The 12,146-nt window shown below is 37.7% G+C and overlaps 1 protein-coding gene across 1 annotated transcript; it reads right to left on the bottom strand.

The window, feature by feature from the left end:
- Positions 1-8,231: 8,231 nt before the first annotated feature.
- Positions 8,232-10,383, bottom strand: LOC102911395 (heterogeneous nuclear ribonucleoprotein F-like). Its single transcript, XM_006980461.4, has one exon. It carries the CDS (start codon positions 10,102-10,104, stop codon positions 8,857-8,859), a length of 1,248 nt encoding a protein of 415 aa, XP_006980523.1. The 5' UTR covers positions 10,105-10,383; the 3' UTR covers positions 8,232-8,856.
- Positions 10,384-12,146: the final 1,763 nt, after the last annotated feature.

Genomic DNA, 12,146 nt, shown 5'->3' with positions numbered 1-12,146 from the left:
AGATTCTTTCCAGATCGGCTTCTTCTTTACCTTAATTACATGCATTTAAATTACTTCTTTCCACTTACTTTTTAGCACTGAGAACTATTCCTTTATCTGGATGCACAACAGTTTATGCATCATTTCACCTGCTGAGCACATTTTTGTAGCTTCCAAGTTTTTGCAATTATGAAGAAAACTACTATGAACATCTGTTTTGAGGCTCGTGTGAAAACCTATGCCTTCATCTCATTTGTGAAAAGACCGAGGTATGTGATTACCAGATAAGATGGTAAAGCTGTATTCCAGTTTATATGAAGCTACTGCATGTTCTTCCAAAGTAATAGCTTTGCTTAATTCTCCCTTTGAGTATTAGAAACTCATTGTTCTTTATCCGCTCCATCACTTGGTGTTATAGGATGTTGGCTGCAGGTGTTGAAGAGTATCTCCATTATTAATATTGACTCTCTATGATATATGATAGTGACTACCTTTTCTCTTTTTCCAGTTGAGTATTTGCCTATTTTATAACACAGACATTTGTTATTTTATTTTTGAGTTATATGTCTTCTTTGTACATATTTAAGTATATTCCATCAGGCATTTCTTGTGCAAATAATCTCTTCAATCTCATATGTTCTTCTGTTTTCTTATGTCTTCAATAAAACTGGTTCTATATTAGGATTTCTTATTCTTGGTAATTTGATTTTTATAGTAAAATATTATTTTATTATTTTGGCAAGGATTTACATAACATTGAAAATTCAGACAAAATGAACAAAACCAAAACCAAACCAAGTACAAAACATACCTTGCTAAAACTGACACATGGGTACAAGGAAGACCCTGATTTGGTACAAATAAAGAAAGAAAAAAGGGGAAAGCTGAGTGGATCCTCCTTATCCTATTATCCAGTCTACATCAGTTATGGCAAGGTGTTTAGAAACTTCTTGAGATGACCATCACAAGAGAAGTCCTGTGACGCCAACACTGAAACATATGTGGTCATCATTGGAAGCTTTATCTCAGTGTGTACTCAATGTTGGGTTTCAGAGTGAATATAACATTGTTTGTTCACCACTCACATCCCTGATAGAAGCCTTTGATGAGGACCACTTGCACAGCTTCTACAGTTCACCTTTGCAAAGAACCCTGTTTCTACTTTGTGAGTATTCTGTGTTTTAAACCGTTGCATTGTGAAATTAAAAAAAAAATGAGGTAGTATTCATTCACTCTATAAAATTATGGGTTTCATTATGACATTTTCATTCATATTTGTCATATATTTTGTTTATATTCACCAATTATTACCTGCTTACCTGTATCATCCTTCTTTCTTTCCCAAATTGTTCCTTTTTATTCATCAAGTCATATGCCACTGTTATAAGTATGTACAAACATGAACATAACTCTACCATTAAGGTCACTCTTAAATATTTTATATCTAATATGTACATGTGGTATACAAATAAGTTTAATAAATAATTGTAACAATAATAGTTGTTAATAAATAGGTTTTATAAGTGATTTAATAGGTGGATCTGTTCTATTGATATTTTGAGAGAATATTCCATTAATGCTTTATGGTTAAGTGAAGAGAATACAGAAGAAGAACTGATGTATCTTTGACTAATATAATAATTTTATAAACTATGTGCATAGGCAGTGATTTAAGGAAGATAAAACTGGGCTTTTTTGATAAAGATAAATCTTCTAGTGGCTAGAGAAGGAATAATAAGATTTAATAAACATTAATATTATTATTTAGTTGTGAGTTTTTTCCTTGTAAAAGTTATATTTTTGTTTTAATACTGCATGATGTTGTTTGATGATAAAGCTTGGCAACACATAAAATATTCACTTAGAAAAATCAAAGCTGTTTATGATAAGTTATAATGGAATAATTTTTTTGTACACAATAAAGATGTGACTTTGCCAAGGCACCTTCTGATTGGTTTAACAGAAGGCTGACTGGCCAATATCTAGGCAGTAAGAAGTTAGGTAGGATAGCCAAACTGAGAGTATTCTGGGAAAAAGAAGGGCAGAGTAATGGGAAGTCACCAGCCAGACACAGAGAATGCAGGAGATGACTTTGCACTGAAAAAGTTTCCACCATATGGTAGAGCATAGATAAGAAATATCTAATAAATTTAAGTTGTAGGAGCTAGTCAGTAACAAGTCTAAGCTATCTTCCAAATATATATGATTAATAATAAGTCTCTGTGTGGTTATTTGGGAGTAGGCTGGTGGGATAGAACTGATCAGTCGACCCAATGAAAACTTTGCCTACAATAAGTAGGAATACTAAAATCACTACGTTCAAAATAATGTTTGTCAAATGCTGATTTATTTCTCAAATAGAGAACCTGAGAGCACATGTCTAATCATTCTTCTCCAAAATCCTCATAATCAAATCTGAAAAATATACACTGCAAATGTTAGGTAGACTTATTCTGCTTGTCTGTCCAGGCACTAAAATTTTAATTTCCATCATCTGTCTTGATTTTCTAATTACAAAGAATTCTAGGAAATAAGCTTAGTAATAGAAAAACTGGTTGGCTTGTTTTCCTGGTTGTAAGAAGATCCGTTGGCTCAGGGACCACTATGACCAAATTGGTAAGACAGTCAAAGAACTCCTTTGCAGAAGGCAGTCTACATTTGTCCCTTTTTCTCTTATTTAATTATCACTGTTATTTTCTACTGCTTATAAGTGAAATATTTGTTGACATGGATAGGTAGAAAATGATGTTTCCTATTATGCAGGAAAAAAATATGTGGCTTTTCTTCATGACTAGATTTAAATGCATGAAGAATGACATTTTTCTGAATTTCAAATTATTCCCTGACAGCTCTTGATGATTCAAACACATTTAACAATTGTCACTGGTTAAGTACGATAAGTTACAGCATGTATTTTGGGGAATAAATAAGTAAACAGAATGGAAAAGTGGCCTCTTACATCTGCATGTTAGGAAAAAAGGAAAAAAACTCATGTTAATAAATGCATGTAAGCCCAAACTAATAAACATCAAACTAAGATTTTCATTTTTCTAAGAGAGCAGAAGTTAGATATTCTACATCTACAGTATGAAAATCCTTTGTTATACCACTGAGAAAGCATGGAAATAGAAATCAGAAAAAGTGTGTTGTTTTAATTATCCACCATGATCAAGTAGGCTTCATCCCAGGGATGCAAGGGTGGTTCAACATATGAAAGTCTGTCAATGTAATGCACCATATAAACAAACTCAAAGAAAAAAAACACATGATCATCTCACTAGATGCAGAAAAGGCATTTGACAAAATCCAACACCCCTTCATGATAAAGGTCTTGCAGTGATCAGGAATACAGGGAACATACCTAAACATAATAAAGGTAATTTACAGCAAGCTAACAGCTAACATCAAATTAAATGGAAAGAAACTCAAAGTTATTCCACTAAAATCAGGAACGAGGCAAGGCTGTCTGCTCTCCCCATACTTATTCAATACAGTACTTGAAGTTCTAGCCAGAGCAATAAGACAACATAAGGAAATTAAGGGGATAAATTGAAAAGGAAGAATTCAAGCTTTCCCTATTTGCAGATGACATGATAGGGTACTTGAGTGACGCCAAAGATTCAACCAAGGAACTGATACAGCTTATAAACTCCTTCAGCAACATAGCAGGATACAAGATCAACTCAAAAAAAATGGTAGCCCTCTTATATACAATTGACAAACAGGCTGAGAAGGAAATCAGACATAAATCACCGTTTACAATAGCCACAAATGATATAAAATACCTTGGGGTAACACTAACTAAGCAAGTGAAGGACCTATATGACAAGAACTTTAAGTCCCTGAAAACAGAATTTGAAGAAGATGTCAGAAAATGGAAAGATCTCCCATGCTCATGGATAGGAAGGACTAACATAGTAAAAATGGCAATTTTTACCAAAGGCAATCTAGAGATTCAATGCAATCCCCATGAAAATACCAACACAATTCTTCACAGACCTGGAAAGAATAATACTCAACTTATATGGAAAAACAAAAAACCCAGGATAGCCCAAAAAATCCTGTACAATAAAACAACCTTTGGTGGCATCACAATCCCTGACCTCAAGCTCTACTATAGAGTTACAGTAATAAAAACAGATTGGTACTGGCATAAAAACCGACATGTGGACCAATGGAATCTAATTGAAGACCCTGACATTAATCCACACATCAATAATGAACATACAATTTTTGACAAAGAAGCTAAAAGTGTACAATGAAAAAAAATCATCTTCAACAAATGGTGCTGGCATAACTGGATATCAATGTGTAGAATGCTGCAAATAGATCCATATCTGTCACCGTGCACAAAACTTAAGTCCAAGTGGATCAAGGACCTCAACATAAATCCAGCTACTCTGAACCTGCTAGAAGAGAAAGTAGGAAGTAGTCTTGAATGCATTGGCATAGGAGATCACTTCCTAAATATAACACCAGTAGCTCAGACACTGAGAGAAACAATCAGTCAATGGGGTTCTTGAAACATGAGAAGCTTTTGTAGAGCAAAGAATATGGTCAACAAGGCAAAGCGACAGCCTACAGAATGGGAAAAGGTCTTCACCAACCACACATCTGACAGAGGACTGATATCCAAAATATATAAGGAACACAAGAAATTATACATCAAAATGCCCAACAGTCCAATTAAGAAATGGGCTATAGAACAAAACAGAGAATTCTCAACAGAGGAAACTCAAATGGCTGAAAGATATTTAAGGAATTGCTCAACATCCCTAATCATTAGGGAAATGCAAATCAAAACAACTCTGAGATACTACCTTACGCCTGTCAGAATGGCTATGATCAAAAACACTGAAGACACCTTATGCTGGAGAGGATGTGGAGCTAGGGGAACACTCCTCCACTGCTGGTGGGAATGCAAGCTTGTACAACCATTTTGGAAATCAATATGATGCTTTCTTAGAAAATTGGGAATTAATCTCCCCCAAGATCCAGCTATACCACTCTTGGGCATATACCCAAGGAATGCTCAATCATTCCACAAGGGCACTTGCTCAGCTATGTTCATATTAACATTGTTTGTAATAGCCAGAACCTGGAAACAACCTAGATGCCCTTCAACTGAAGAATGGATAAATAAATGTGGTACATATACACAATGGAATGTGTACATGGTATATACTCACTCATAGGAGGATGCTAGATGTGGAACAAAGATGACCGGACTGCTACTCACAACACCAGGGAGGCTATCTGGAAAACAGGACTTCAAGAAAGACACGGGGATCTCCCAAGGACAGAGAAATGGATGAGATCTACATAAGCAAACTTGACGTGAGAGGGGGTAATGAATGTAAGGGTCGAGGGAAAGAGAGCTTAGGGGAGCTGGGGATCCAGCTGAATCAAGAACAGAGATGGAGAACAAGGAATAAAAGACCATGATAAATGAAGACCCCATGGGAATAGGAAGAAGCAAAGTGCTAGAGAGGCCCACAGAAATACACAAAGATACCCCCACAATAGACTTCTGGCAATGGTTGAGAGACAGCCGGGACTGACCTACTCTGGTGATGGGATGGCCAAACACCCTAATAGTAGTGCTAGAAACCCCATCCAATAACTGAGGGTTCTGGATGCAGAGATCCATGGCCAGGCCCCGGGTGGAGCTCCGGGAGTCCAGTTGGTGAGAAAGAGGAGGGTTTATATGAGTGAGAATTGTTGAGACCAAGGTTGGATAAAGCACAGGGACAAATAGCCAAACGAATGGAAACACATGAACTATGAACCAATGACTGAGGGGCCTCCAACCGGATCAGGCCCTCTGAATAGGTGAGACAGTTGATTGGCTTGATCTGTTCGGGAGGCATCCAGGCAGTGGGACCAGGTCCTGTGCTCATTGCATGAGTTGGCTGTTTGAAACCTGGGACTTATGCAGGGACGCTTGGCTCAGCCTGGGAGGAGGGGACTGGACCTGCCTGGACTGAGTCTATCAGGTTGATCTCAGTCCTTGGGGGAGGCTTTGCCCTGGAGGAGATGGCAATGGAGGGTGTACTGGGGGGGAGGGGAGAACAAGGGAATCTGTGGCTGATATGTAGAATTAAATTATTTTATAAAATAAAATAAAATTTTAAAAAAGAAAAAAGTGTGTTGTTTTGCATATCACTGAAACAAACAGCAAAATATTTGTGATTCAATAAAGAGATAGACAAGGAAATGTTATGAAAACAGAGGATAGGTCTAGTTCAAACTGTAGAGGGAATTGAAAAGGACAAAGGTAAAAAAAAGTAGTTATGGAAAGCAAATCCTTGATTATCACAGAAATTTGATACCAGGGGCTGGAGAGTTCCTTTAGTGGTTAGACGCACATCCTGCTCTTCTGGACCTGTTTTTTTTTTTTTTTTTTTTTTTTTTTTTTTTTTATGGTGAAAAAGTATATTTAGAATTAGCCAGCTGGATATAGTTTAGATGATCCCAATTTTGTTGGCAACATCCAGAGCATCATAGTCAGGAGCCAACCGAACATGCACCTTCTTCTCTCCATCAGGCCTTATGAGGGCATTGACTTTGGCCATATCAATGTCATAGAATTTCTTCACAGCCTGTTTGATCTGGTACTTGTTGGCCTTGACATCCACAATGAACACAAGTGTGTTGTTGTCTCTATCTTCTTCATGGCTGACTCAGTGGTCAGGGGGAATTTGAGGACCTGAGTTTTAACACAGCATCCATGTCAGGCAGCTCACAACCACATGTAACCCCAGCTCCACATCATTGGGCACTCATCGGCACCTGCACTTACATGCATATCTCTATGCAGACACACTCACATGCATAACTTAGAAAATAAGGTAAAACTTAAAAAGTGAAAATTGGTATGGTGTTAAATGCTTTTGTTCATTAGCAATGGAGCTTATAAAAATATAGATCTGATGTGAATAAATAGTTCTTTGGGCTGAGGATTAGTTTATAATGAGTGCTATCCACAAAGTGGAATTATTGTGCCGGGCAGTGGTGGCACATACCTTTAATCCCAGCACTCAGGAGGCCGAGCCAGGCAGATCTTTATGAGTTCGAGGCCAGCCTGGTCTACAGAGCGAGATCCAAAAGAGGCACAAAGCTACACAGAGAAACCCTGTCTCGAAAAACCAAAAAAAGAAAAAAACCACAAAGTGGAATTATGCCTTGGCAGAGGTATTGAGGTATGAAAAAGGAATAAGGGAAATAGGCCTAGTTCCAACAGGCAAATCCTGGTATATCACTAAGAAGAAGCCTGGCAAAGGTGTAGTGTACATTTGGCTTTAAGACTGTCCTGTTTGCCAGGAATGATGGTTTCTCTTCCTATCGTTCCTTTTCTTCATTTTTCTTTTGCAAAATTGCATATATATTCTTTTCTCTATTCAGAATATTTATGTATTTTTAATCTACAACATAAAGATCATGTTATTATATTTGTATGCACCTATACAATATACTTAATCATATCCATTACAAATATAACCTTCCCTTCTCCTCTTTCCATCTTCTGGTGGTCATATTTCTCTCCAAATTGTCCTTCCTTCTATGTCCACGAATTCTTACACTTAAAAGTGGAGGTGATATTGGCATTTTCAAGTCTTGCATATTTTAAATAACAAGATGATTTTGAAAAATAGATGCATACAGAATATGTTCAACAACTACATTTTTGTCACGTTAAATAAATCTTAATACATTTTGTTTCTTGGACGTCTCAGAAAATCTAAGTCATACTGAGTGAGTGGTTGAAGAAAATATAAATATTCTTTAAAATTAAAAGGTTTTGGTTAAATTTGGAGTTGCAATTAAAATAGATCTGCAGGTCTACTGAAATTGATATATATAAAACCCGATTTGCTGTAATATATTAGAACTTGATGGAAAATCTCTAATAATATTGATATTCAAAGCCTCTTGGAATTTTATATTATAAAACCTTCTCCTTATTCCAAGATATTTACACATTTTTCATTTTTAATCTTATGGCTGAAGGAAAAAAATATGCACTTTGCAATTTATAGTACACAAAATATTTTGTGTGTTTTAACGGAAATTAAGGTCATCCTAGCTGGGAACGAAGATGGTTAAATTCCTTTGTTCTGCTAAAAATTTTAGACAGTATTATTTTACACATAGTACCTGGATAACAATAAACAGTTGCTCTGCAGCATATATTAAAAACAAATTAAGTTTTCAAAATACTTACCAGGCATTGCTTTGTTTTGAGAGCATAATTTTTTTTTTTTGTGAAAAAGTCTTTATTTTAAGAAAAAAATTTAGTTAACAAAAAATTTAACAAGTTTCACTTAGCAAAATACACCCAAAAGGAAATCACAGTACAAAGAAAGCTTTAAGTCAAGGCCTCACCAATTCCTACAGTATTAGTATTGTGTCTCAATTCTCAAAACTAACTTTTAAAAAGCTTAAACTTAACCTAAAGATTTAAATGAAAATATAAACTAGAATGAACATGAGAAATGCTTCTCTTTGCATCAGGGATCTAGCACCTTTGAGTTCTCCAGAAAAGTACATGTCCCCAGTGTGTTCACTGTGGTGTGCTTTAAGATCCACTCAACATACTTAAAACTACTCAACTCAGATAACATCACTCCTTAAGTATACTACCAAAAATGTTAATTGAGAAAAGCGGAAGAAAATAGTTTTAGTTTACTCAATATTACATGCTAGAAGAAAAGTTTGCATGAGAATCACTGAAGAGGTAATTTTTTAATCCAGATTTCACAAACTCATGGTGCAATGTGGGTCCCCCCAGCTTCCTCTAGAGTTATAAACTGCTCTTGACTGCTTATTGGCTGCCTGTGAAATTTTGATTGAAATAACTCAAATGCTCCTACAATACTAGTCATATCCACCCATGCTGTTTTGACCGCTGTAGCTGGCCCCATAACAGCCACTCACTGACTGGCTCTCCTGGCCACTGTAAGTCGCCTGGGCAGCTGACACTCCCATGCCCTGCATCACCTGGCTGCTATAAGCCCCATTGCTAGCCCCTGTTGTTGAATTCAGGAAGAGTTCTATGTATCTGTGCTGCATGTTGGCCCTGTCCTTCGACATAGCTGCCACTGCTTCTTCATGGGTGGCAAACTCAACATCAGCTTCTCCCGTCACTCTTCCATCAGGACCAATCTCAATATGAACTCTCACGGGGTTGAGTGGAGAGAAGAAGTTGTAAATGTCGTTCTCCGTTGCTTTGTAGGGCAGCCCTCTCATGTGGACGCAGTGGCCGGTGGTGCTCTGCACTGTGAACTCGCTGTCTCCGTATCTGTGGTCATACATTCCTGAGAGACAGTAGCTGAGGTCTCTCCCGAACAGGTCAGTGGTGAAGCCATAGCCATCACTGAGGCCACTGTATTCTTCATAGCCCCCATAGCCTGCACTATAGGCACCAGACCTCATCCTATCCAAGCCTGCCTGTTTCACAATGCCAATGTACCTCCGGGCTGTGCCAGGCCGGTCATAGGGCCCAGGCCTCTGCACAGACATAAACTTCAGAGGTGGATCTGAGTATGACCTAACTTCCTCCTGGCTGCTCTTGAACACTTCGATATACCTGTGTCCTATTCTCTCCTTGTGCTTCCCCAGAGCTTTCTCAGCTAACTCTTGTGAGGCAAACTGAACGAAGGCCTCCCCTGTAATCTTGCCCTCGGGGTCCACAGGTAATGTGATCCCGTTTGGCACAATTTCCAACCCTGAGAAGAACTGAACAATTTCTTCCTTTGTGCATCCAAACGGGAGTCCCCGAAGCCTCACAAAGCCATCATTGGCACTGTCAGCGCTGTTTGGACCACTGTGCTTCAACACCCAATCCATCTCGGTTCTGTGTGACTTGAACACCTCAATATATCGGTGTCCCATGCTTTCCCTGTCTTTTTTCAGAGCCAATTTTACATCATCTTCTGACTCAAGTTCAACAAAAGCCTCACCACTCTGCCTGCCTTCTCTAGTATAAATGAAATGAACACCTGCGACCCCATCATGAATTGTGCAGTCAGAGAGGAAGTTTTGTACGTCCTCAATTGAGCAGGACCAGGGTAGGCCACGGAGTTTGACCACATAGCCTTCACCTCCCTCAGGGCCCAGCATCATGGACACTTGACAAGGCTGATGTCACACAAGCTTGGGCAATTTTTTGTAGCTTAAAGAACCACCACAGGTGCCTTCTGTAGGAAACACTTATGGAAGGTACAAGTTTTCCACCGAGGCAGAAGTGACTTCTACTTTCAATAAGCAACGCGGCTTACGAACCCCAACTCCACCCAACGCTTTAAAAACGCAGAGAGCTCCGGGGAAAGTCCAGGTGCATCTTCTTTTTGTTCTCAACCTTCAGGAAGACGAGGCGCAGTCCTCCTTCCACGACGAAGCCGGAAGGATCGCATAATTTGTTTTTAATGCATGTATTTAACAGAGCATTCTCTTTTCCTTTTTGAATAGATGTAGATTGCTTTTACTTTTGTACTGACCTAAATTAAAATTTTACTTACAACTGAGTACATCATTTTTTTATTTACTTAAGTTGCTTATTTAATCCAAATTAAAGTGTACGCCTAAGAAGCCCTTCCAAATAATGAGAAAGAAGCTTTATTTTAACAGAGATCAAGTACTTATATTTAAAGCTCATGTGAATTTTCTCCCTAGCAATTACCTGAAACCTGTCTCTGAGCTTTTGACATTAAACACTTAAGCGCTGTTTCTTGATTTTCAATTAGTATATTCACTATCCTACTCCATATTTGATAAGTTGATTAATGAATCACCAGAGCAATTTCAGTCCTGTCAAAATAATGGAGAAGCCATGCTATTTGTTCTTACTAACTAAATTTAAGATGTTAATTCAGCCTCCGAGGCAGAATTGTATGCTGGAATCGATTGCATGGAAGAATGTGGAGTGGGTGAAAAAAGGGGTAGGTGTCTTCTAAAAGGTGCTAGAAAAGATACTGGGAGAATAATTAGATGTGAACAGTCTTTAAAGCTTATAATATCCTTACAACATTTTTTTAAATTCTATAATAATATTATATAATAATTTTACTTCAAAACTGCTATAAAACTTTGGTTCTTAAATGTCTTCCAATTTTTCCACATGCAAAGAACAGCTTTAATGATTTTGTTTGGACAATGAATGCCACCTCCCATTCCTCCAGGAGCCAATTATTCCTGTTGAAGCATTTGTTTGTTGTCACATATACAGGGGTTAGGTGACAGAAATCACAGGATTTCAAAAGATTTTTCAAGACAGAGAAAAAAGTATTCTTTAAAGTACCATGGAGGCAAACATGAAAAAAAAAAAAAAACAAACCTGCATGGGAAATCTGAGCCACTAATGAAAAATCTCTCCTTTCATGTTTCACAGAAGCAAATGAAATGTTGAAATCCCGATGCTTAAAGGTTTACAGTTGCCTGCAACAGCTTCTGTAGGAGATATCTCAGTCAGTAAGATGTCAGCTGAAATAGACTTTTGTCTTAGGGTCAGAATTACCAGTAATGCCTGTGAGAAGGTGAAATACCTTGGACTCCATGGTGGAAAACTGAAGAATTACATCATAGATATCACAAGTTTTACCAATCCCATAAACATAAAAACACTTTCAATGAATATGGACATTTTCAAAGTGTTTTTAATCAGATTATTACTGCTTGGTTTTTAGCTTTGAATCCTCAGAGATGTCCAAAAATCAAATTCTATAACTCAGTATTGTCACTATACTGCCATGAACAAAATTCTCCTCCTCTTTCAAATATCTTGACTGAACCTGTAACCCAAGGGTGACACTGACAGCCTTCAATGTCTGACTTCTGACATCCCAGCACTCCCGCCTGCAGAAACCAACATCCTTCACCTCTTCTATGAACATATGCCTATGGTCCTATCCTTCAGCAACACTGTTCTTGGTTGTCCTTGGTTACTTTAGTCTGTTCTTTATATTTGGTGTAGTTCTTGCCCATTATGTTTTCTACTTAGCCCATCTCATCTTTATGTTTTTCAATGACTCTTTCTATCTCTTTTCTCTACTGGAATTGAGGGAGTATGTCATTGTAAGAGAACAAGTCATCTGCACCTTGCCTCCGGCTGCAGTAAACATCGCTTTTCCAGAATTACTCTTCACAGTACCTTTTCAACCTGATCATAT

The sequence above is a fragment of the Peromyscus maniculatus genome, chromosome 15 (genome assembly GCF_049852395.1).
Source record: "Peromyscus maniculatus bairdii isolate BWxNUB_F1_BW_parent chromosome 15, HU_Pman_BW_mat_3.1, whole genome shotgun sequence".
Taxonomy (NCBI): domain Eukaryota; kingdom Metazoa; phylum Chordata; class Mammalia; order Rodentia; family Cricetidae; genus Peromyscus; species Peromyscus maniculatus.
Note: the sequence above shows the minus strand (reverse complement) of the source record. Positions and strands in the feature narration are given on the sequence as shown.